This window comes from Sus scrofa, chromosome 13, assembly GCF_000003025.6.
Source record: "Sus scrofa isolate TJ Tabasco breed Duroc chromosome 13, Sscrofa11.1, whole genome shotgun sequence".
Taxonomy (NCBI): Eukaryota; Metazoa; Chordata; class Mammalia; order Artiodactyla; family Suidae; genus Sus; species Sus scrofa.
Window position 1 is genome coordinate 54352430 of NC_010455.5, and position 26259 is coordinate 54378688.

The 26259-nt window shown below is 34.7% G+C and overlaps 1 protein-coding gene across 2 annotated transcripts in view; it reads left to right on the forward strand.

Annotated features, from left to right (window-relative positions):
• PPP4R2 (protein phosphatase 4 regulatory subunit 2) overlaps positions 1 to 25848 on the forward strand; it is a 53300-nt gene extending 27452 nt beyond the window's left edge. Inside the window, exons 3-9 of one of the 2 annotated variants that reach the window (XM_021069219.1) lie at positions 6805 to 6975; positions 16419 to 16512; positions 19029 to 19066; positions 19924 to 19998; positions 20247 to 20390; positions 21371 to 21660; positions 21924 to 25848. In XM_021069219.1, coding sequence (XP_020924878.1) covers positions 6805 to 6975; positions 16419 to 16512; positions 19029 to 19066; positions 19924 to 19998; positions 20247 to 20390; positions 21371 to 21660; positions 21924 to 22240 — 1129 coding nt within the window. In that variant the 3' untranslated portion in view covers positions 22241 to 25848. The remainder of the gene's footprint in view (positions 1 to 6804; positions 6976 to 16418; positions 16513 to 19028; positions 19067 to 19923; positions 19999 to 20246; positions 20391 to 21370; positions 21661 to 21923) is intronic. The other variant, XM_021069220.1, reaches the window with a different exon arrangement.

A 26259-nucleotide genomic window follows, 5' to 3' on the forward strand; every position in this document is an offset into this window, starting at 1 on the left:
ACTAACATCTTTGCATGTAATAGTTTATGCAGTCTTATTTCTATTTATTATCTTTTGTTTTCCAAACTATTTTTTTTTTTTAATTTTTTGTTTTTGTCTGTTTAGGGCCATGCCCGTGGCAGATGAAGGTTCCCAGGCTAGGGGTTGAGTGAGAGCTGTAGCCACTGACTGGCCTATACCACAGCCACAGCAACACGAGATCCAAGCTGTGTCTGCAACCTTCACCATAGCTCATGGCAACGCCAGATCCTTAACCCACTGAGAGAGGCCAGGGATCAAACCCGCAACCTCATGGTTGCTAGTTGGATTCGTTTCCGCCACACCACGATGGGAACTCCAGAACACTGTTTTTTGAACTTATTGTTTTAATTGGTAGGGAGAGATCAGTGTGTGGAGGAACATCAGTCTTTAGCCATATTAGAATCCTTACCATGAATATACGGGTTGCCAAAGAAGAAACCCGTTTATACTGAGGCATTATCTGAACGTTAGTGTTACCTATTGAAGCTTTATCTTCCATATGATGAGATCTTTTGTGTGTACAATCATCATTAGGTATTTAAAACTTTTTGAAAAATTCACTTTTAGTGGCAAGTACTTTCTCTTCAGAATTTGTTTCATAATTTTATTGCTTTGGAGCAGGTATTGTCCCATTTTCGAATATGAGTTTCTGAGTAAGGAAATGTATGGCGTTTCAAAGATAATATTTAAATGGGAACAATTAGATAAATATTTTAGTGTCACTTAAACATTTATATAAAACAGCAACTTTTGTTTTTGTAGCAGTTGGTATGAGAACCCAAAAGTTATGTTCATAATTGTTATACAGAGTAACTTTACTTTTTGTATATTACCACGAGAGTAAGAAAAAGACAATTTTAAAGAGGCTGAGTAGGCAATGGTTTTTGTTTTGTCTTCTTTTCTTTTTTGGCTGCCCTACAGCCTATGGAGTTCTTGGGCCAAGGATCATATTCTAAGCTGCAGTTGCTACCTGAGCCGCAGCTGCATCAATGCCAGATCCTTAACCCACTGTGCCGGGCTGGGGTTCGAACCCTGCATGCCTGTGCTCCCAAGGTGCAACCGATCCCATTGTGCTATAGTGGGAACTCTAAGTGGGCGGCGGGTTTTAACTGGGGATACCTTTTGCCTCCAGTGAACATTTGGCAACATTTATAGACATTTTTTATTGTCAAAACTTGAAGGCGGCGGGTGTAGGTTGGTCACTGCTGACTTCTGATGGGTAGACATCAAGGATTACTGCTCACAGAGTTCCCATTGTGGCTCAGCGGTAACAAACCCAACTAAGTATCCATGACGATGTTGGTTTGATCCCTGGCCCTGCTCAGTGGGTTAAGGATCTCGCGTTGCGGTGAGCTTTGATGTAGGTCGCAGAAACGGCTCAGATCTGGCATTACTGTGGCTGTGGATTAGGCATTGGCTGTGGAGTAGGCTGGCTGCTGCAGTTCCAATTCGACCCCTAGCCTCGGATCCTCCATATGCTTCAATTGTGGCCCAAAAAATAATTTTAAAGGATTACTGCTCAACCATTTTACAATTCATTAGGATATCCCCTTTTGATGAGGAATTGTTGGGCTTACAGTGTCAGTGATGCTAAAATTGAGGAACTCTGGGGAGAGGGATTGCAAAAGACTTACTCAAACTGAAAAATGTCTTGTGGCCAGTAAACATAGGTAAAAAATCACTCGCTAGCAATCAATAAAAGACAAATTAAAGTGTTTTTCTACTGTTAAACATTTAAGTGTTTTGAAAGCATGCAGTTTTCAAAATAGGTTTTTCTATATTGACAGCACTGTAAATTGATGGAGTGTTTCTCAGGGACTTTTGAAATATGTATCTAAAATGTTTATATTTTGTACTTTTGACTTGGTAATTCCACTTGATTGGAATCTGTCCAAGATAATAAACAGATGCCTATGTTGGAAATTAAGATAACTCTGGCTCAGGTTGTCAGTGAGACATGTGGACAAGGAGAAATTTCGACAAGGCTCTTTACTTCGGCAGAAGGGCACGGGTACTCCAAAAAGCATGCACTCAGAACAAAGGACTCTCCCTTATTTATCCCTAACACAGGTGATTTACCTGTCCCCTTCCCATTGGTCAGGTCAGGGCGCACACTCTTCCCGGTTGGCCTGAAACAAATTGTTGCTGGGAAAAGAGGTAAAGAAGAAAGGGGTCGTAGGGGGTGTTTCAGCCGAAACCAGAGCAAAATGGAGTAACCAAGATTTCCTTTGATAGAAAAGACATGTTACTTTCCACACCTACAAAGTTTGTTACTGGGATTTTAACCATAGTTATTTTTAACTGTAATGTGCTGGAAGCAAACCTAGATTCTTTTAAAAAATAAATATTGGTGAAAAAATGGAGTAAAAATGTACTTTAGTAATGATTACTGGGCACATTATGGACAGTTTTCATTTTGTTTCTGTCTTTCTGTGTTATATAAATTTTTCCAGTGACTATCCTATTTATGGAATCAGAAGAAGGGAAGACAGACCAGACGTCTTTTTAATTTTTAAACTCTAGTAAAATTTTGTAGTAGTTTTGTCATTTCTCAAAATATTTATTGAAAAGTCTGTGCATATAGCAAGTTCCCATTTATGCGTGGGCCTGTTTCTGGGCTGTCTCTTCCACTGATATATTTTAATATTTGCTCAATAAAGTATAATATATATACTTTGTAATTAGGCAAAAGGAATGCTCTTTAGATTGGGCCCCACTCGTAGAGGTTTTCTGAACTAGTAATTTGTATTTTTATAGTTCATGAAAATGTCATGATTTTGTGTAAGCAGTTGTGTTCTTATTTTTGCTCTTCTTTCGCTCATGTAATTCAATATTTAGATTAAATATACTTGTCTTTGTTTGCTTCATTCAGAAAGTTAAGGCTGAATTCTTTGACACTTTGTGTCCTGATTCAAAGTCTGTCACTGTGTGTCAATGACTGCCCATTAAATTTCCTTTGTTTTCTTTCATTTGTCTTTTTCCATATTCCCCTTTGCTTACAAGTGGTACAGTATGTGCTGTTCCTTGGAGGTAATTACAGCACTCCCATGTTCTCTTTTGTTAGCTTTCCACACAGATTTTGGGTGGAAACAGGCTAAATAGGGAGTAATCTTAGTAGAATTTGGAACTGTAAGAGGCAGCAAGTTAGGATGTGACTTGATACTTCCCCCTAAAATGTTCTAGAACTGGCTAGGAAATAACAGTTGGATTTTGCTCTTGAACCTGTGAAAAAATACCTTTAACCTGAGCATTGTCAGGGAAATATGTTCGTTTTAGTATAGACTTGTGAGTTCCTTTGGAAGAAAAAGGTCATTGTGGTGTTGGTAGGAGGATATATTTATCTGAGTTGTTTTGCCTTTCTAGAGGAAAAGCTGCATAAAGGGAAAGTGGAAGGGAAAGAGAAGAAGAGGGAGTTGAAGTTACTTAAAAAAATTAATGGATAATGAATTTCATTAAATACTTAATTCTAGCCAAGTAGATTTAAATTCTGAGTATGTATTTTATCTTGGGAGGAAATTTTTATGTGAAAGAATTGATTCTCAAGTTGAATATGTGTTTATGTTTCATGAGCATCTGTTTAGAGTAATTTATTTTCATTTGAAAAATAAGGGTTTTTTTGTTTGTTTTTTAGCTTTTTATGCAATGAGTACATTACTAGGAAAATTATTTTTGTTGCCAAATTTTTAGTTGATTTATTCATGGCGTGGTTTTGTGCTCAAATTACATAATTTCCAGTGATGCATTTTCTGCTTTTGTTTTTATCAGATGGTTGTGTTGCATCAAAATGCATTCTTCCATTTTTTCCACACGTATTTTTTCTATTGTATATGGCACAGTAACTTTTGAATTGCATCTCAGATCTGATTTAGGATAACTTTACCTGATACATTCGAAACTTAAAATACAAGTTGTACGTAATTGATTTTATGGCATTTAATTCCTGACTGATCTAGAGTCTTTGATGCTCCTCATAGTTTTGCTTTACCTACTAGTTTCCTTCACTTCTCCTCTCCCTATTCCTATTAATATGTTGTTGATGTTTGGATGTCATGGGTAGATTTGCCAACAGTTAATGGGAAGATGGGTTAGAAAACTGTGTGTGTATGGAAATTCTAATTCGTGAAACAGGTTATGACTAAGTGGGTGATTGTTAAAACTACAGGAAGAATTCTTAATTTAAGAAATGAAAAGTTTAAGACTCCTATTTCAGTAACCTTACCTGGTGTGTTTAAGTATTAGTTAAATGTCTGTAGGGAGTGTAGTGAAATTTAAAGATTAAATTTTAGTAATCACTGACAGTAGTATAGTACACAGAAATTAATATTAGGCAAGTCAAAAATTACAATGTGCCACCTCCTGATTGTTAAACCTCAAATTCTCCTTCCCAGAAAAAAACTTGGGAAAGGAGGGAAAAGGTAATCATATAAATAGCTTTAAATAATGACCCTGAATGAATTTTTTAAATAATAATAAAATTTACCTGCCATGTAATTCACTCATTTAACAGAGTGGAGTTGTCAGGTTACATATCAGCTCTGTTTAACTTTTTGAGAAGCTGCCAAGCTAAACTTTTCCAAAATGGCTACACCATTTTGCATTTCCATCCATGTATAGGTTTCCACTTGACCTTCATCCTCTCTAGCACTTGTTATTGTATTGTCTATCATTTTTATTATAACAGCCTTAGTGGGTGAGAAATGCTATCTTGTGATTTTGATGAGTACTGGCTAATAATGTTAAGAATCTTTGTGTGCTTATTGGCTATTTATCTGTCTTCTGAAACTCTGCAACTCATTAAACAATAACCTCTTACCCATTCCTTTTCCAAGCCCCTGACAAATGCCCTTCTGCTGTCTCTCTGAATTTGACTATTCTAGATTACCTCTGACAAGTGGAATCAAAATATTTATTCTTTTGTGTCTGGTTTACTTCGAGGGTTTAGCATAATGTATTCAAGATTCTTTGTTGTAGTATGTGTCAGAATTTCCTTCTTTAAGGCCGTATTTCATTTTACATATATATTGTACATTTTGTTTATACATTTGGGTAGTTCCTACCGTTGCGTATAAGTGAATTTCGTGCGATTGAGTTTCTGTTTTCACATTTTTGGAGTGTCCAGAAATGGAATTGCTGAATCATTCGGTAAATTCTTTAATTTTTTTTTTTTTTTTTTTTTTTTTTTTTTTTTTTAAGGAGGACCCACCATACTGTTTTCCGTAGTGTCCTCACCATTTTATATTCCCACAAGCAATGAATAAGGGTTTCTTTACATACTACTGGGCAGTGGTTGTTATTTTATGTGTGTGTTTAAAATAGTTAATGTAATGGATGTGAATGAAGTTCTATCTTCCTGTGATTTTGATGTTCATTTCCCAAATGATTAACATTTAATCTTTCCATTTGCTTGTTGGCCATTTGTAGATCTTTAAAGAAATGCCTGTTAATATACTTTGCCCGTTTTTATATAAGTTGGTTTGGTTTTTTGCTGATGAGTTGTGGGAGTTCTATATATATCCTGAATATTTACACTCTACCAGATGGATGATTTGCAGATAGTTTCTCCCATTCTGTGGGTTGCCTTTTCACTCTTTCTGATAGTGTCCCTTTGATGCACAAGGTTTTTTTTTGTTTGTTTTGTTTGTTTTTATGACCACACCTGAAGCATATGGAAGTTCCCAGGCTAGGGGCTCAATTGGAGCTGCAGCTGAGGCCAGCCATGGCAACACTGGATCCAAGCCACACAAGAAGGTAATCACTACCAGTATTGTTTGGTATTGCTGCCTTGATTTGTGCAAGTATCGTCCGTTTTACTCACTGCTGTTTTTGCACCAATCATCGTTGCAGATGTCAACTCAGTGAATAAGTTATCTCTATTCTTAGGGAGATAGCTTTGACCTCTTGGGCCACACTTAGAGAATTGCTGCCTTAGTTTATAGGGTTGCTGGATGGAATGGAAGAGTGACTATGGAGTAGTAGTCTTATCTTGCCTGAGTAGTCTCTTGTCTAAGATGTTTGGAGAAATGGTTGCCATTCCTCACTCTTGTATTTCCTGTAATTTAGGCTATTCAGGCTGGTATCAGCATAAAATTTCCTTATATTAGTGGTAGAATGTGAGGGGACCGGGATAAAAAGATGTTAAATTCATGAATAGATATGGAATGTACATAATGTATTATGTATTTTTACTTTGCAAGATACATTTTGGATAGAACCCTATGATAAATACTTTTTAAATGACAAAATATTTAAAAAATTAGTTGAAAGCAAAAGAAAAAGGAGAAATTAAAGGGTTTTTTTTTTGGTACTTATCAGATACAAGACAAGAAATATTTACTAGTCTTATAAGCATTATGGCTTGGATGATAACAACTTGAGGTATGGAGTCATTCTGATTTGTCCAGTTAAAATTATCACTGTAAAGTTGGCCTAGTTTCTAGTAACCTACTTTAAAATGGGGGCAGTAACACCTCCCTGGTTAGGTTTTTATGAGGAACAGAGTCAAAATAATGTTTTAAAAATGTGAAGAATGGGACTTAGACAATAAGCTTTAATTGAGAAATAGTTAATTTTAAAGATTTTAAGCTGAGATTTAGATTTTGTTTGGGTCGGGAGTAGGGAGAATTTAGAAGGAACCAAGTTGGAGTGTGTGAGTCATATTGATCAGGCCTGGTACAGGATACTGAAGAAACACACTCCCACTACTCCTTGTCCAAATCTTAAGCTGTATTTGTGCTTTGTGTTCAAGCTACATGGTATTACATTTTCAAAATTTTTTACTTATAGGATTCAGTGGTCCCAATTTAAAGGCTATTTTATTTTCAAACTGGAGAAAGTGATGGATGATTTCAGAACTTCAGCTCCTGAACCAAGAGGTCCTCCTAACCCTAATGTCGAATATATTCCTTTTGATGAAATGAAGGAAAGAATACTGAAAATTGTCACTGGATTTAATGGGTATGCATTTAATTCTACTTTTAAAGGTTTAATTTTTAGCTGAACAGTGATTGTTCTCTTAGTTCTGATGTGTCTGGTTCTTTAATAACTGATTATCCATTAGAATAAATTCTGTCTCTTGTGGTATATATAGTAGTTACTGATTTCCAGCTTACATATATTTAAAATAGTTACACCTTTTTTTTTTGAAACTCGAATCATCTTTATATGGTTTTGTGGCATTTTAGATTTTAAATGTGTATGACAGTGGAAATGATATCAGGAAATATTTAAAAATTTTTCTTTCCATTTTTTACTTAATGTTATAAATTTTTATACTTTGTCTAGAACCTGTTTAACATTGAGATAAGTAACATTTCTTTTAAAATGAAAAATAACAATTTATGGAAGAATTCAGCTTAGTGACTTTTTATTTTAAAATATTTTTTGGAGTCCTTTTTTTCCCCTCAGTAAGTAACCATTTTAGCCCTTTGTAAAACATGGCTCTGGAAAGTTACTCTTCACTGAAATGAAACTGACCTTTAAATGGCTGTGTGTCATACTCTATGTTGTTTTAAATATTTCTCTTTTTAGGACTTTGTATTTTTACGGTTTCCTTCATTGAAGGAACGAAGTATTTGTAAAGTTGAATTGTTCAGTATTTAGATTGTTATTAACAATTTGGGTGGTGACAATACCTAATCTGATGTATTGTGTCTATGTTAACCATGAATTCATATTTACGGTCAATTTTTATTTGAAGGGATTTCATTTGTATTTTTAGGTAGCATAAATGCTTTTGTTTTTTTCTTCAGATACTTAATGACATGGGATTTTGCAACAAGATAGTGTAATTCAGATAACCTTTTTGCTGTATGTACTGTTCCCCACTTTTAAGTTTGTTTGGTTTAAAATATCAAATCCTTAAGCTTTGGTTTTAGGTATTGTTGCCAAAATACTTTTCTTTTGGGAGAAATTAAAGCTTTATCTTTGAGCTGCCCTTGGGGATTTGGAATTGGAGGGAGACTTACTTTCACTGTCTACCCTGTTGTATTATTGAACATCATTTAATTGTATGCATATATTTACTTATAAGTACTAATTTTTTTTTAAAGCCCATACCCAGATGAAGCCACATGCTATGTATTAGAAATATGTAAGATTTACTGTTGAAATGAATGTGCCTAAGAGTACCTCTTGGGTGTTTTTTTAAGGGCCTCACCTGAGGCACATAGATGTTCCCAGGCTAGGGACTGAATCGGAGCTGTAGCTGCTGGCCTGCACCACAGCCACAGCAACGCTAAGCTGCCTCTGCCACCTACACCATAGTTCAGGGCAGCACTGGATCCTTAACCCACTGAGGGAGGCCAGGGATTGAACCCGCTTCCTCATGGATACTAGTCACATTTGTTTCTGCTGAGCCACTATGGGAACTCCGGGGATATTGTTAAATAGTGCAGAAGCAGATAGGTAGTACTTAGATATTATAGGAACTCATCTTTTATTTCAATGAATTATGGCTATCATTTTAAAATAAGAGTTACAGTGAAACAGGTCAGATTATACCACTACTTTGTGAGTGTGAAGCTACTTTACTTGTTCTGAATTAGTAATACTGTTTTCACTTCTTTCAAATTAAGCTGGATGAAACACAGATATATGGGTATTAAATAAATTAAATATTTGTAATTTCTTAATTTCTGAAACAGGTTATTGACCTACCTTTGAAAATGACTTGGTCATTAACTGCCTAAGCATAATTAAACATAGTTGCTTTTAAAACATTTTTCATCTTTGAACCATAAATGTTTTGTCTGTATATTGATACATGCTACATTGAAATAATGTGTATAATATTTTTCAATTTCACTTTTGTGTTTTGAATATACACAGATTAGTTGTTGGCTTTTAAAACACATTTTTGCTGGGAGTGGTAGGTAGAAGTATCATTTTGTATTTTTTTTTTTCAGTACATGTAAGTTTGTCCTTGCCAGCATACCTTTCCTGCTATTTGTAATAGATTATCTTTCAAATTATAAAAGTGTCATAAGTGTGTTAATAGTTTAAAAAGATCCCTAGTTGTCCTCGGAATATATAGAGAAAAGAAACTAGGATAATGCTAGTTATAGTTTACTTGACCCATCTTCTTTTTTTTTGTCTTTTTGCTATTTCTTGGGCCGCTCCCGCGGCATATGGAGGTTCCCAGGCTAGGGGTCGAATCGGAGCTGTAGCCACCAGCCTACGCCAGAGCCACAGCAACGCGGGAACTGAGCCGAGTCTGCAACCTGCACCGCACGCAGCTCACGGCAATGCCGGGTTGTTAACCCACTGAGCAAGGGCAGGGATCGAACCCGCAACCTCATGGTTCCTAGTCGGATTCGTTCACCACTGCGCCACGCTGGGAACTCCTGACTCATCTTTATATCAGTATATTTACAGCTTCTGTGTATTTGAATTATTTTCTACTATATGAATAGATTATATAGTTCGTTTTCCCTGTTCCCATTGGTGGTGGATGTTTGGCTGTTACAAGTGCAAGTGCGTACAAGTGCGCATCCTTGTACGTAGTTTTTTGTGTTGGTGAATGTCATATGTTGAATATATGTATAGATTGTTGCTTTTTTTTTTTTGGTTTTTAGGGCCGCACTTGCGGCATCTGGAGGTTCCCAGCCTAGGGATCCAATCAGAGCTACAACTGCCAGCCTATACCACAGCTGTAGCAAAGCCAGATCCAAGCCCTATCTGCGACCTCCTCCACAGCTCAGGGCAGTGCCGGATCCTTAATCCACTGAGCAAGGCCGCAACCTCATGGTTCCTAGTTGAAATTTGTTTCCCCTGCGCGCCATGATGGGAACTCCTAGATTGTTGCTTTTTTTTTAATTTGTAGAAAAGGAGTTAATAGGTCATAGTGTATGCACACTTAAAATTTCTATTAATACTGCCAGATAGATCTTACAGAATGTGTTTATTTATGCTTCTGTGTGTATATAAAAGCAGATAGTTTATTTCTTCAATATTTTTGTGGGTATGTGTGTGAATTTGTGTCTCTTTGATTGCAAATGAAATTGAACATCCATATCTTTGATGAATTGTGGCTTTATATCTTTTTTCATTTTTCTTTTGCTGATTTTCTTATTGGTAAGTTCGTATTGTTTTTGTTTTTGCTTTCATTTAGTAGAACCTCTATTAAATACTTCAGAATACTTTGGCATGAAAAGATTATCCATTTCCCAAAATTAGTGTTATTAGTATATAAATATTCCCTCTTCATAAAGAGGAAATTGTCAGTTCACTTGATTAATCTGCTTGATCGATTGTTTGCTTGATTTCCTGATCTTGGATACCAGGGGTGACTATCTTTTTCATTACAAGGCCTAGAATAGTGAATGCCTGAACATCATAGCTCTCAAATAGATATTGAATGAGTGAGTGAAAGGAATAAAAGCATGTTTCTCTATCTATATTTTGTTTAATGGGGCATGGTAGATAGAAGTCCATAGTTGAATGCTTAAAGGTCTTTAAAAAAATTTTGGTCATATTATCCTTTTAAAATTATTTTTGAACTTTAAAATTTTATAGGAGAAAATGGATTATAGCTACTCTCCAGAACTGAAGTTAAAGTTTCTTAGGTGAGAAAAACCAAAAATTAAAAATCAACAAAATTTAAAATTTCAATGAATGGTCGATTAAAAGACATTTGTTAGCGTCTTATGCCCTCTGTATGGGATTAATATGGGTTTACTCACACTGGGGCCATTTATGAAAATCCTCTTCCTATCAAAGATACCATGAATAAATTTAGAAACTGCTTGTAGCTAGTAGTTCATTCCTATAATGGTACACAAAGATTTTGAGAGGTAGAGAGAATATAACTTACATTCCTGGTAGTTTAGAAAGATCATTTCCTCTAAAGTAATGAAATGGAAGAATAATGAATTTAAATTAATTGCTTACGTCTTCTTCCACCTTTGACAGTCTCTGTTAGACCTAAGATCTCTCTAAAGTAAGCAGTAAGTCTCACTTATGGTGAGTAGTTGACTGAAAGGTCATGGCTATGTATTTATGACAGGATTTAAGCAAAGTGCACAACAATTTCACACCTAATAATCTTTAATTGTTACATCATCTCTAAGTCGTCATTTTGTAACTGAGGAGTGCTTATCTTTTGTCATGTTAGTCTGACTATTATTGAATTTCTTCTCCAAAGTTATTTTAATGTACATAATTGTGTTTTGCCTAAATCTTAAAAACATTCATGATTGTTTTACATATGTGTGTGCACAGATACGTTTTAAGTTTCTACCCTTGAGAGTTTGCCTCTTCATACTTTTTTAAAAGGTTCTTATGCAAAGTTTTTAATACTTGTAAATCTAGACTTGTAGATTCAAAACATTCACTCCTTTTCTGATTTTGTAATGTTTTACAATATTATTACAATCTTATTATAAGATTACTCAGGAATGGAAGGAGGGGTTCTATCTAGCCTTTTGTTACTTTGTTCTTTTACTCCTGTGACCTGTTTTATTGCTTGCTGGAGTGTCTACTCCTCTGTTCAGAAAAATAAGAGTTTTTCATTTTTTGTTAATTATTTGTGTGAGTATTTGTTGAGCATATTGAATCTATTAGGTGAAATTTTTTTTTTGTCACTCCTTTTCTTAGTATAACTAGTTCAGAATAAGAATTAGTTAACTTCCCTCCTTACTCTACTTCCTGCCTTGCCTTGTCTAATAGAAATAGAGTTTTATGTGATTTTTTTTCCCATAAAATATTATAATTGAAAGAGGAAATAGCAGAAATATATTTTTTCTTAAGACATTTATTTGATGTGAGGAAAGTTTAGGCGCTACAGAAAATGATAAATTTGATTAAAACTTGACAGTTGCTATAGATTTGTTTTGGTGTGGGGAATAGTGCAGATACTAGTTCAGGGTTACTTAAAGGAGTTAATTTTTCATTTTCCTAATTTTTTTTTTTTTTTAATCTTTTTAGGGCCGTGCCCTCGGCATGTAGAGGTTCCCAGCCTAGGGGTTGAATTGGAGCTTTAGCTGCTGGCCTACACCACAGCCACGACAACTCAGGATACTAGCCACATCTGTAACCTACACCACAGCTCACAGCAGCGCCGGATCCTTAACCCACTGAGTGAGGCCAGGGGGGATCAAACCTGCAGCTTCATGGATACTAGTCAGATTTGTTTCCGCTGAGCCACTGTGATGGAACTCCCTCATGAACTCCCTCAAGAAAAAATTTTCTTAAGTTTTTATACTTGCCATTTTACAGTGCTGTTTTCGATAAATTTCAGAATTTCTAACATTTGATATAAGGTATAAAATATATTCATATTAATATTTATGATGTGCATATTTATATAGATGTTAAGTAAAGCCTGATACAGAAACAGCATGTTTAAGTAAGATGATGTGCTTTAAGTAAGGTGATGTCGCTTTAAGTAAGTGTGGTGATTTCTGACTTCTTTAGGACTTGGGTAAATAAAAACTTAACCCATTTAACCTTTGATATTTAAGAGATATTTAAGTTAGTTTCCACTTAAATGGTTCAGGTAGTACTCAAATAATTCTGTAACAACCAAGGCACAATATAAATATGGCCATTGGGAAAATTACATCTTTATGTATAAAACAAAAGTAAATTGTTATATTAGCATTTTTTAATAGGATGTCTGATTTTATGGTTATCTCTCTCCTTTTTTTTTTTTTTCTGTCTTTTTTTTTTTTTTTTTTTTTTTTTACAGCTGCATCTGGGGCATATGGAAGTTCCCACGCTAGGGGTCTAATCAGAGCTCCAGCTGCCAGCTTACACCACAGCTCACAGCCAGATTCTTAACCCACTGAGCGAGGTCAGGGATCAAAGCTGCATCTTATGGATACTAGTCGGGCTCATTTCTGCTGAGCCACAAAGGGAACTCCTGATTTTATGGTTATCTCCTTAGTCTTTTACTCTGATGGCCTCTGTATTTTCCCTCTTTGATCTTATTTTTATGAGTCATGCTCCTTATATAATGTAGATTTAAAGTATAGGTTATCTGATTTTTTTTTTAATACTAAGACTGAAATGTGCGTTTCTCTTTTTTTGTATGTATCTAAAAAAATATGGCATATCTTTTTTTTTCCTTTTTTCTTTTTAGGGCTGTACCCGTGACATATGGAAGTTCCCAGGCTAGGGGTCAAATTGGAGCTGCAGCTGCTGGCCTACACTACTGTTACAGCAATGCTGGATCTGAGTCATGTCTTTGACCTACACCACAGCTCACAGCAATGCTATATCCTTAACCCACTGATCGAGGCCAGGGATTGAGCCCTCATCCTCAGGGATGCTAGTCAGGTTTGTTTCCACTGCACCACAATGGGAACTCCTTAATTGATACATCTTGATGATGAGACATTTATACAGATTAAGATAACTTAAAAGCAAAATATAAATTGTAGTCACTATAATCTTTCTTAGGTTAAAATACAGTATAAAAAAATTTCTACCTTTAGGGCTTAGTGTTATTGTTTAAAATTTCCAGGTTTTGCTTAGATTCTTTCTTTGATATTTAGTAGCTTTCTTGGTATTTGAATTCTCATAGTGTTTAGGTATACAAGATTTCATTTTTTTTTTTAAGTCAGTAGATGGGGCCAGATTGCAGAAAAATTCAGATCTGTAAGTCATGTAAAACGTATGATCCTATTTGATCAGGTTTGTTACTTTCTTTGGAATAAAAAAGAATATTTTTTAAAACATTTTTTGTATTATTGCGCTATAGCTGGTCGTTGGAGGGTTTCTGCCTTTTCACAGTCTACAACAAATACTACATGGGATCCGGATGATGATAGGAACTAAAATTTATTGAACACTTGTAAAATATTTCAGACCCTAAGTGGTTTATATGTATGGCACCATAGTCATTGCTCATGATAATCACATGAGAAGTGCACATTTACAGTCCTTGACTTCCAGAAAAGGACATGAACACTTGAAGAGATATATTCACTTGAGCAAGGTCTGCTAGTGGACTGGCCAGTATTTTTGTTTTTAAAACTACACTACCTAATATGTAATTTGTAGACATTAAAAGTAGACTGGTTGATTGTATTCTGTAGCATTTCTTAGTAATACAGTTTGAAATACTTAATTTTTTTAAGTGTTATTGGATATTATAGATGTACATTTTTTTGGTTTGCACAATAAAATGGAAGCTGGTCGTATCCTAAAAAGTTTTTCTTTCATTTCCTTAGTTTTCATTTTATGTGGGCTAAGAAAATGATAGATTTGGTAGTATTTTTCAGAGTAAACTGAATGCATTTTATTTTGAATAACCCAAGGTATTTCTTTCCTCCTTTTTTCTTTTTTTGTCCGTGCCTACAACATGTGGAAGTTCCTGGGCCAGGGATTGAACCTGCGTCACAACTTTGGCCCAAGCTGCTGCAGTGACATTTCTGGATCCTTAACCCACTGCACCACAAGGAAACTCCCTAAAATACGTTTCTAGTAAATGATTTTATAGTACACCTTTGCTAATGAACATCTTCCTCCATCTTCCTCATTTCAGGATTCTGGTTCACATTTTTAATTGAGTGTTAGTAACATTTTTTTTTCTCTTTTTTCTTCTTAGCATGTGTCTTAATTTAGCTAGTGATATTTATTGGGAAGAGTGTTAACATTTTCAGGACTTAGAATAAGGTGTCTTTGTGTGCTTATGTGTAGTGAAAGAGTAACAGAAGGCAGAGCTTTCATATAGTGGTACCCGACATTCATTTTAGATTTATCTGGTTTATTTTTATACCTCCTTTTAAAGACCCACCTCAAATTAAGTTTTCCCACATTTATGTTCCATACCCTGGCATACATTTTATTCTGTTTCCATAGCACCATATATATAATTTTATTAACATTTATTTTTGTAATTTTTTTTATTTGTAGTTATTTACACTTCTGACAGGTCTGCTATTGAGTATAAATACTTCTAGCTGATAGTAGACTTTCTGGTTATATAAAGGCTAAGAAGTACAAACTTTATGGAGAGACCTTCAGTGCAGTTGTCAGAATTACTATGTTGTTTCCAATGGTTACCTTGATCTACAAGGAATGCTGTTAATTTTAAGGCTGTTCACTTGAGGAAAGGGGAAGTTGTCTAACATTTTAGTGCCATCTATTGGACACTTGGTAAAATGACTTTAAAAGCTGGGAGTGCCTAGGAATTGTTGCTAAGAATATGAGAACTAAACATTGTTTGTCCAGCTAGAAAATAAACACATGATTTTTATGTATGCATGGGTAGTCGAAGAGAAGGCATGGGATTTGAAGTTAGAGAAACTGGGTTTGAGTCTTGTGCTATTAATCACTAGCTGCCTTTCTTTGTGGGGGAGAGAGTTTTGTGTTATCAATAAAACTTATTAACAAAAACAAAAACTTTGTGAATGATAACTATTAATTTGAGGCTTTTAAATTGTCTTTTTAAGGAGAAGAAATAGATTTGTGTGGCAAATACTGAAGTCTTAAGCTTATGTTTACTTTTTAGCTGCATTTGTCATATCTCTGCTCACATGTTTGCTGTTAATGTAATTCTAAGGCATGCTAATATATGAGATAAAACCATTATTTATAAAATGACTTTAGGTCCACTTTATGTTTTATATTTGCTATGATCAAGTGAAAGTTTCATTGTGGTTATGGTTGAAATATTTGGTGAAGTTAATAATAAGGTACTTACCAAAATACTGAGTGTATTTGTAGGTGTTTTAAGTTTGATGAAACATGTAGGTTGTATATAAAATTGTAACTATGAAACAGAACTATTTTCATTGGTATCATTTGTCAGCTGATAACAAAACATTTATAGTTTTATTTGTGTGCCTAAGAATATGTGGGAAAGTTTTCGTAAATAAACTCATTTGATTATTTGTGATTCCTCTTGTAAACTTAAAATTGAATTATCATAGTTAAGAATTTTAATATTTTCATAGTTTTGTAGCTTTCTCAACTTTGGATGTTCTTTCTTAATGCTTTTTAAGGCAAGGGAGGGAAAATTGTTTCTTTTAAGAGGACTAGTGTGCTTATTGATTTGCCTGTTTTTAAGTAACTCACTCATCCATTCATTCATTTGTAGCGTTTTTGTTTGTTAGACTCAAAAAATCCTTTAATGATTTAATAGGAGTTTCTCAACTACTCTGTTTTATTTTAATAGACAAGTATATCAAGAACAGCTTTGGTGATAAAATTCATAACCACTTCTTTTATGAACCAAATGAATTCTTAATTGTTTTCAGAAATGAATCTCCACCCATGAGACATTCATAATAACAGAACAAATGAAAATTCAGTCTTTTTAAAGTAATGTAGCATTTTCTTTTGTAGCTTAACACAGGGGTGACTGTATAAAGCTTTAAATAGCAAGAGTAATATTATTCCTAATTTCCTTGATAATTAATAACCTCAAACAATAAAATTATATTCTTTTGCAGTATACCTTTTACTATTCAGCGACTATGTGAATTGCTAACAGATCCAAGGAGAAACTATACAGGAACAGACAAATTTCTCAGAGGAGTAGAAAAGGTATTTATTTTATTATTGGAATTATATTAAAATGTGTATAATAGATTTCAGGAAAGTACTTTGAGTAGGTTCTGTTTCAGGCACCGGCTGCCCCAATATTTTAATACAACTTTGTATTGTGAGATAAATAGGCAAAACAGGCAACAGATGGCCAGGAGCCTTCCACTCAGCTTCCCTGCAGAACTAGAGCAGAAAAACACAGTAGATACTCAGGTTTCAGTTATATTTGATACAAAACAAGCAGGATCAAACTGCTAAGTTCTTTAAAGGCTAATTCCCCAGTACCTGAGGGATATTGAGTCATACCTCTATTCTTCAGGAATATGGAACATTAGTAGTCCCCCACTTCATTTTGTTTGCAATACCCTGATTGAAACTGAAACAGTTTCAAAATGTGCAAAGGATGAGGGAAGCTACTTCCATCTGGAGTCAGACAAGTCAGACAAGACGCACATTTCCTTGAAATAGGTTTTTCAGCCTACCTGAAGTATTTCCCAAGTTGTTTTCCACATTGTGTTCTAAGTTTTAGAGAAAGATTCAATAGGAGAGAGGCAAAGGAATATTTTAGATCAGTTAAGTTTGGGAAAAGCAGTTGATTATTGTCTCTTGGAAATTCCTAGTATACCTCAACATATTAACAGTTCTGAGAAGTTCTGTAATTATTATTTTAATAATAGAGGGTTTTGCAAATTTGTTTATCCCCAGAATTAATTTCTTCAGTTTTAGAGTTCAGAGATACGTTATTTGGAAAATCACTCATACAAAGCATAGATACTAAGAAAGATACAGATCGTGTTTAAGAATGATGGAAACATTAGGTTTTTAGGTAGGTGAGGGGATGTTAAAAGGGCATTCTGCACCAAGGAAACAATCTGAGAAACAAAGACATCCATGTGGTTGAGGGAAGGAAAAGCAAGAAATTATTTTGTCTGGAGTAAAGAGTGAATGAAAGAGCCCTGTGGGAACCAAGATTGGACCTTTAGTTTTGCTAATTCCCTTGGTGACTGATCCTGAAGTACAGTCCAGTATTCATTTTGGATTGATACGTTTTGTTGAGCTTCTTCTATACGTTCAATTTATTAATAAGATTCTAAAGGGCAGGAAACTGAGATGATTCTTCAGTACTTATTTTCAGCTCAGAGACTTTAAATAATTAAATCTTTGGCAATCTCTGGATGAAGAGGCAGTGTCACAGTAATCATAGTTGTGTGACCATGGCGTTTCTTGTCCACAAAGTGTGGATTATAAGTCTGTGAGAGGAGAATGAAATGTAAAGCATGTACTTGGGCTCAGCAGACTTTGAATGAATATTGACTACCCTTAAGAAAGCTATTATCAGGAAGATTTTATTTTAAAAGAGGTTTGAATCTCTTTCCTTGTGGTGTATGACTGTACACCTCATGCTTTTGATTGGGTACTGCTTTTATAAGGAAATTCTTTGCAGTAGCCCTGAAGACTTCAACTTCTTAAGTATTCGGTTTGATTCTATCTAAAATAAGAGAGCGTGGTTTCATTCTATTGCGTATACTATATAATGTCAGGACTCCAAAGTAACTGGAGTAGAGTTTAAAAGAGAGAGAGACTGGCCAAAAAAGCCATAGTTTAGAAGTTCCCACTGTAGCACAGTGGCTTGGTTTGCTGTGGAGGCTTGGGTTGGATCACCAGTTTGGCCCAGTGGGTTAAAAGATCTGGCATTGCCACAAATGTGGCATAGGTTGCAGCTGTGACTTGGATTCAGTCCCTGGTCTGGGAACTTCCATATGCCTGGCCATAAAAGTAAACAAAAAAAACATAGTTTAGTAGAATATTAGATTTTAGTCTTTTGTTGTTCTAGTTTTTGTGTAGTAGTTTAGTTGTTAGAATTTTTTTTTTCCTTTGGTCTTTTGTCATTTTAGGGCCACACCAACGGCATATGGGCGTTCACAGGTTAGGGATCTAATTGGAGCTACACCTGCCGGCCTATGCCACAGCTCGGATCTGAGCCTCATCTGTGACTTTACACCACAGTTCAGGCAACGCCGAATCCTTAACCCAATGAGCGAGGCCAGGGATCAAATCCGCAACATCATGGTTCTTAGTTGGATTCGTTTCTGCTGTGCTACGACAGAAACTCCAGAAGTTTTAATTTTTAACTGTTTATTAGTGAAAATAGAATAAATGGAAACTTAATACCAGGGTGATTTTGAGAAATTAAAAACACATAATTGGGAGTTCCTGATGTGGCTCAACGTGTTAAGAACCCAAGTAGTGTTCCTGAGGATGTAGGTTCAATCCCTGGCCTCCCTCAGTGGGTTAAGGATCTGGCCTTGCCATAACCTGAGGCATATGTTATGGATGCTGCTTTGATCTGGTGTTGCTGTGGCTATGGTATAGGCCAGCAGCTGCAGCTCCCATTCGACTGCTGGCCCAGGAATTTCTGTATGCTGCAGGTGTGGCCATAAAAAAACAAAAAACAAATTATTAAACTTTATGTTGTATTTTTTCTTCATACTAATCACCAATTTTTGTTATTCCAGAATGTGATGGTTGTTAGCTGTGTTTATCCTTCTTCAGAGTAAGTATAAAGATTTTTCTTCTTCTAGTATATTCTTATTATTAGAGAATTTCTAATATATTGGTCTTAAAAATAGGTTGCATTTATTTTATATGTAATTATGATAACATTTGTAAGTACTTAGGAATCCTACCACCCAGTCCCCTAGGTAGAATATTATTAATGACATTACCTATATGTTTTTGCAATGAAAAGATTTGTATTAAAGAGGTTCATGATTTACTGCAGTCTTAACATTGTTGGATTCATGTATTGTCATGACATTCAGGACCTTGGGATCCCATCCTAGATGCCTCTCCAGGGCATAACTCATAGGTTTTTAATAGCTACTTGATGACATCATTCTTCATGATGTAAAAGTATTTCCAGTCTTCAATTTATATAGTAAATTAAGATAGCAGTTTAGGGTATGCTCCTTGGCACTGATATTTTATTATGAGTGGATGTTCTGGGATTACAGGTTTAGCAGTGTCCGTGGCTTCCAGTGAATGCCAGTAGTGTCCCCCACTTCCCCCAAAAAATGTCTTTAGACATTGCTAAATGTCTCTTGTGGATGAGGAGTGAGGGACGGGGGATTATAGGAGGGTGTTGCCTCCCATTGAGAAACATTGGTTTAACGGTTAAAGTATCTCTGATTTCACAGAACAACAGTGAATTTGTTTTTAAAACTCTTGAAGAATATACCTGTATGTTTTAAAGAAGATAGTAAGATAACCCCATAATTATGTGATTTCTCTCAGAGGTCTTTCATTTGGTTCTGTGACAGTGAGATCTTACCAAAGATCTTTTAGGCCCATGATTCTTATCAGAATTAAAGAACTAAACTGTCTATAAAAGTATTTGTTCTTTTTTCATAGGAAGAACAATTCCAATAGTTTAAATCGAATGAATGGTGTTATGTTTCCTGGAAATTCACCAAGTTACACTGACAGGTGAGATTATTGATTTTTATTATTCAGAGTTGCAGTTTCTTAATTTTGATTAGGAAAATCAGTATACTTTTAAAAAAATTTGAGTATTTTATGGAGCGTATAGGATACCAAACAGAATTAGTTAATTTGATAACCCATGGTTCTGAAACTCAAAATTACAGCAAGTATTTCTGTGATGTGTTCAAATAAATCCTGGGAGGGATGACATTGCAAAAATGGGAAAATGATGTTCATTTTTCTTACTGCAGGTCTAATATAAATGGGCCTGGGACACCGAGGCCACTTAATCGACCAAAGGTTTCTTTGTCAGTCCCCATGACAACAAATGGCTTGCCTGAGAGCACAGACAGCAAAGAATCAAACTTAAAGCAAAATGAGGACAAAAATCACAGGTTTGTATGCAATTTATATGTTTTTTTAAAGTTTTCATAGAAAATTGACATTTACTGATGTTTTTTCAGCACTCACTATTATTATTTACAATTTACTGTTGTTTTAAGGGCTTGCAAAGGTTTTAATGGAATTTAGAAGGGCTGTGGCTTCAGTTGCAGCATTAGTAAATGCTGACGGTAGAGAAAGGGCTTTTAAAAACAGCTAATTTGGAGAGATCCTTTTTATAGGTCTTAAGTAAGTGGTCATGACAGATTATTTTGTTTGTGAAAGTTACTTAAGATACTTGTAAATGAGTAAATTTTTTGAATCATTTTTCACTGTAGATCATCAAAGGATACCTTTTTATTTATATCACATCTTAAATTTTCTCCATCACATTAAGGTAAAGAAGATTGAGTGAGGAGAATTAAAGAGTATGTCCCTATGGAAGACTTGTAGTTTTATTACAGGACAGTTAACTTACTGGAGAATTGAACAGATAGCTCATGTAACTTACTGTCTCATTCCTAGTGAGAAATATTTATTTATTAAACAATTTAGGTCTCCTTGAAATTATTCTCAGAGTTCCCGGTGTGGCTCAGTGGGTTAAGAACCTGAATAATATCCATGAGGATGCAAGTTTGATTGCCAGCCTCACTTAGTGGGTTAAGGATCTGGCGTTGCATGAGCAGCGATGTACATTACAGATGTGCCTTGGATCCTGCATTACTGTGGCTGTGGCATATGCCGGCAGCTGCAGCTCTGATTTGACCCCTAGCCTGGGAACTTCTATATGCCGAAGGTGCAGCCCTTAAAAAAATAAAGAATGAAAAAAAAAACCTTTAAAGAAATTATTCTCTTGTGTTTTTCTTTCCTACATGTTATAATTTAATTTGGACACTGAAATACAGTTAAGACATTATTAGACCTTTGTAAAAATAAGAATGTAGAAGTTGAAGAAACAATCTTATTAATGGACACTTTAAAAAATTATTTACAGTGACTCTTCAACATCAGAATCAGAAGGTTCCTCAGTGAGCCCTATAAAAAACAAACATCCAGATGAAGATGCTGTGGAAGCTGAAGGGCATGAGGTAAAAAGACTCAGGTTTGACAAAGAAAGTGAAGTCAGAGAGATGGCCAGTCAGACATCCTCCAGTGAAATTTCTTCAGATATGGTAGAAGAAACAGAAGCTCCGTCTTCATCTCAGAATAAAGACAAAGAAAGTAGTTGTACCAGGCAGCACTGTACAGAAGAGGATGAAGAAGAGGATGAAGAGGAAGAAGAAGGTATTTAGAGACCATCTGTAAAAGGGTGGAGTAAGGAGATCCTCAAATTCTTGTACTTCATTTTTGCGTGAAAGAATTTAACATAATGGAACTCCTTATAATGCTGATGTTGGGCTTTTCTCCCACCTGTATGTAGTTGCCGCTGAGTTTCAGGGGATATGATTTGAACTATAGAATATCAGAATTCATGAAACTTAACAAACTTAACTGTGGAGGTATTTTGAAAAGTAAATTTAACTACAACAACATTTGCTTATTTTTAGAGTCTTTTATGACATCAAGAGAAATGATCCCAGAAAGAAAAAATCAAGAAAAAGAATCTGATGATGCCTTAACTGTGAATGAAGAGACTTCTGAGGAAAATAATCAAATGGAGGAATCTGATCTGACTCAAGTTGAGAGAGATTTACATTCTGAAGGTAGTGAAAATACAGGCCCTGTAAGTAGTGGTTCCGATTGCCATGAAACAGAAGAATTAGTAGGATCCAATTCCAGTAAAACTGGGGAGATTCTCTCAGAATCAACCATGGAAAATGACGAAGCCACAGAAGTCACAGATGAACCAATGGAGCAAGACTAACTGTTTAGAAACATTTAGATGCAGTATTTTACATACAGTTCTGGTTTTACACTGTATAAAACTTTTATGTAATAAAGTGGACCTTTAGTTTTACAAGAGAAGCAGGTTGTAAAATAAAGTACTTTATGGGATAAATCCTGAAAGAGTTGTACATGTAAGAACTGTGACTATCAGCTCCTCTGGGTCCTGCTTACCGCTGACTTTTTTTGGGGGCGAGGGGGTGGGGGGGGTCTGGTCAAATCAGTGGTTTGTGTATAGATTTTTTTTTTAATTTAGAATTAAAATTTTTAAACTGGAAGATAATTATAATTTTGAAAACTTTTTGGAGATTATCACATTTAGTTTATACATCATACACAAGAAAGCTTTTTGTCTTGTCTTTTTTTCTGACAGCACTAGTAGCAGTTTTCATATTTTGGTCATAGTTTCAGCATTATAACATGTGAATTATAGGGTTTCATGCTGGTTTCCAGATTTTATTGTTTGTGTACAATGGAACTTTAAGTCATATATACACATACATATATATATATTATTCTAAGGGGGGGAAATGTTATATTTTTCTGTTTCTATGAGAGATGAATACAGTGGATACTTTTTCTATTGGTAATGATTGAGTTCACCTCTTTCAGAAGACAGTTTCTTTCTCTTCTGAGTAAATTCAAATAAAATCTGGCCCTTGTGAAACCCTGGAAATCTTAAGTCTGTTGAAATACCAGGTTAAACACATTCCAAGACATCTGTTCAAACTAAAATTCTTTTGTATACTTCTGAGGTGCCTGAGAAAAAGACTTCATTATTTATGAGAAAATGTGCTTTATCTTGGAAATTGTGTTCACACATTAGCTTACTATTTTGTAGAATGAATGCTTCTAAAGCTGACATGAGACCATCTCAGAAGGACCGGACAGGTTCCTTTACCTTTTGCTTGCTTTTCTGAACATTGTGAATATTACACATTTCTTTCTAAATTATTCTAGAGTATGCAAATGTCAGTGATATGATGAAACACCACTGTACTGGAAGAATTAATATATTACTTTAGTAATGTACCCGAGCTAAATGATGAAGCTTTAGAGGTGCATAGAAGCCACCATAATTTGTATGACATTTTGAAGTGAATTAAATATTTTTGAACATGCTTCTTCGACAGCCAGTGTTATATTTTTCAGATCAACACAAAGCACAATGATTACTCTAAACTCAATATTTTCAAATTCACATTTAAAGTCATGCAAGCTTCAACTTCCCTGTCTAAATTACTGGCTGCCAAATTTATACCTGTTTCTTCAGCTGTACCTTTTGATATTTAGAATTTTTAAATTTCTGTAAAGTAGATTTTGTAGAATGTAATGTGTTCACTGCCTTTGTGAAACGGTATATAATTGTATAATTTCTGTGTGTAAACTGAATGCTTGGGCTTTCAATACAGTATTCATATAAAGCAATAAATATTAATGTTATAAAATATTCGAGTACATTTTTATCAAAATATACAAGAATTCCTTTTTTAATTTCAGATACCTGAAGTACACAGATGAACTTATAAAACTGATGCAAACATTTTCTGACACTGTTATCGTATGCTCTGGGGTAATTTGGGCAGCGACCACAGGTTTTGCATTTTTGACTACTTCAATTGCTATGACTAAAAATACCAAAATTAGCTGGCTCCATTTGTCTGTAGGGTATTATACTACTGACTGACTTGACTGTCAGGTTCACAGCAGCTAGATGATGTATTTGTGAATATGTCTTATAGTTGAAATAAGAACTGGATATTGACTTACTGTATCCAAGAGGGAAGAATCACACGTTGTAAATTTTTTAAAAATTTTTGCAAAAATGTTAAAATGAAGCAAATTTTAAATGTGACATTCATTTGTAGTGACCTATTCTTTATTTTGTTGAGGGATATTTTGCCAATGAGAACAGATTTTAAACATTTTAAGTTTAGAAATTTTGAAGTTTTCTTTAGAATATTTATGAAATTATTGTCAATAAACCTATTCTTTAAGATCCTGAGACCTTTTGATATTTTTATTTTAATTGTGCCATGGACCATTTGTAAACTGATTGATTTACTTTTGTTGGATATTAGTTGAAGGTTTAGCATCATGACTTTGAGGTCTGTGGTTTTATTTGTAAACTTGCAATTACTATTTTTGCAAGGGCAAATGTATTTCTTTATTAAATAAAGTACAATAATGGTGAATGTACCAAAATGCCATCACTCAACTCTATGAGAGATCTGCATTTTAATCTATAGTTTAATAGTTTTAATATTTATTAGATATTCTTATGTTGATCTTAGATCAAACTTGTTGCTGTTTATACAGATAATTGTAGAATGCTTATGGAATATTTTCTTTAGCGTAGGTGGAATACTTTAGTAGTTAAACCAGGAAACCTTGTTCAGCTGGTTTAAGATATTGATGCCCGTTGGGAAGTAAATTTCCTCAAGTATGCATAGGTGCACTTACACAGACTTTGCTTCGTAAAAAATGTCAGTTCTAATAGTAACTGATTGAGATGTGTATTTTTGAAAGGCTAATTTTAGGCACATTTTTCTTAACACATCAGCAAAGTCATATTATGAGATCTAAATGGAAAATTAAGACCTCAGTAATTTAAAATACTATTTTCTGTTTGGCCTTGAGCAGATTGTTTACCTGTTAGACTCTAGACTCTGAACCCAACATGTGAAAAGATTTGAAATGCTGATGAAAGTGAGAATATATATAATATGTTTTTAGCACTTTTCCCTTAAAAGAAAATGAAGCATTTATCCAAGTGCATTTAAAAAAAAAAACGGTATCTTTCTGATTTTGAAAATGTTGGAAAACAGAGATGAGTAGTGGAAAATGCCATATTTTAAATGTTGATTATTAGGTAAATTTATTTCACTTAAGAGTTTATTATAACTATTCCTTTCAAAAGTGCAGCTGGAGCAGTGGAATTGCCCATCAGAGCTTTAAAACCCTCTGGGTTGGAAAGGCATCCCAGAAGTCCTGGGTCAGAAGGTGTGGCCTGTTAAAGTATGGAGGTTCAGAGTATTTTGTTTTGCTGGTGTAGATAGGCATGTACTTATGCATTTTTGCATTTGTAAAATCAGCAACTTTTCAAATAATGTAACTGTAATATACTAGTTTACTTAAAAAGGTACTTGGGGCAGAATCTGAAGCTATGATGTTTGATTATGAGAAATGTAACATGGTAAGGATGAAAATGCAACTTGTAGAACCAAAGGAAATAAAAATTTTGAATAGTGTTTCAAAATGTCTTCTTAACAGGAATTTCTTAAATATATTGGTTTTTGATCAAATGAAGCTCAGTTCTCTCTTGAGATTTGTGCTAATCATAAAATGGATGAATGCAAAAAAACTTGTAATTTCATATGGAATTATTATAATTAGGTTTATTGGATTATTGGCCTAGTAAGAATGCTAGTATGTATTGGTTAGAATACATCTAATATTTCACATTTTAAAAATAATCAGTACACTTTTCTTCAGCATTTTCTTTTATCTCAACTTGGAGCCTAGATTACTTTGCCAAATAAATGTATTATTTTCATAATGCAATAAAATATAAATTAGAAGACTGTCTTTATGTGTGTAATTATTTCATTTGTCATAATAGTACACACTCCTCCCAACACCCCATCTTTGCTCGCCTCAGTTGTCGCTCTAGATCCACAAGCATGTATGTGTAGGGAGAAGAGATGGCATGTCTGAGGTGAATGAACAGTTGTTCTTTGCTGGGTAGCTCAAACCTGATACCTGAAAAATTCAGACCTACTGTGAAAATGTCTCTGGGCATAATTCGACAGTAGTTGGCACGCACAGATCTCCAACGTTTGTATTTGAAATGTTTTATAAATGTCAGTTTCAGACAACTACATGGCGAGTGTAGAATGCTAAGTGGAGAGGAAGAGTACCATTTTCAGTTCTGGATTCTCATTTCTTCACAGTATTGCACAGTAGGTGATGGTAAATACCGACCTCTCGCTCTGAACT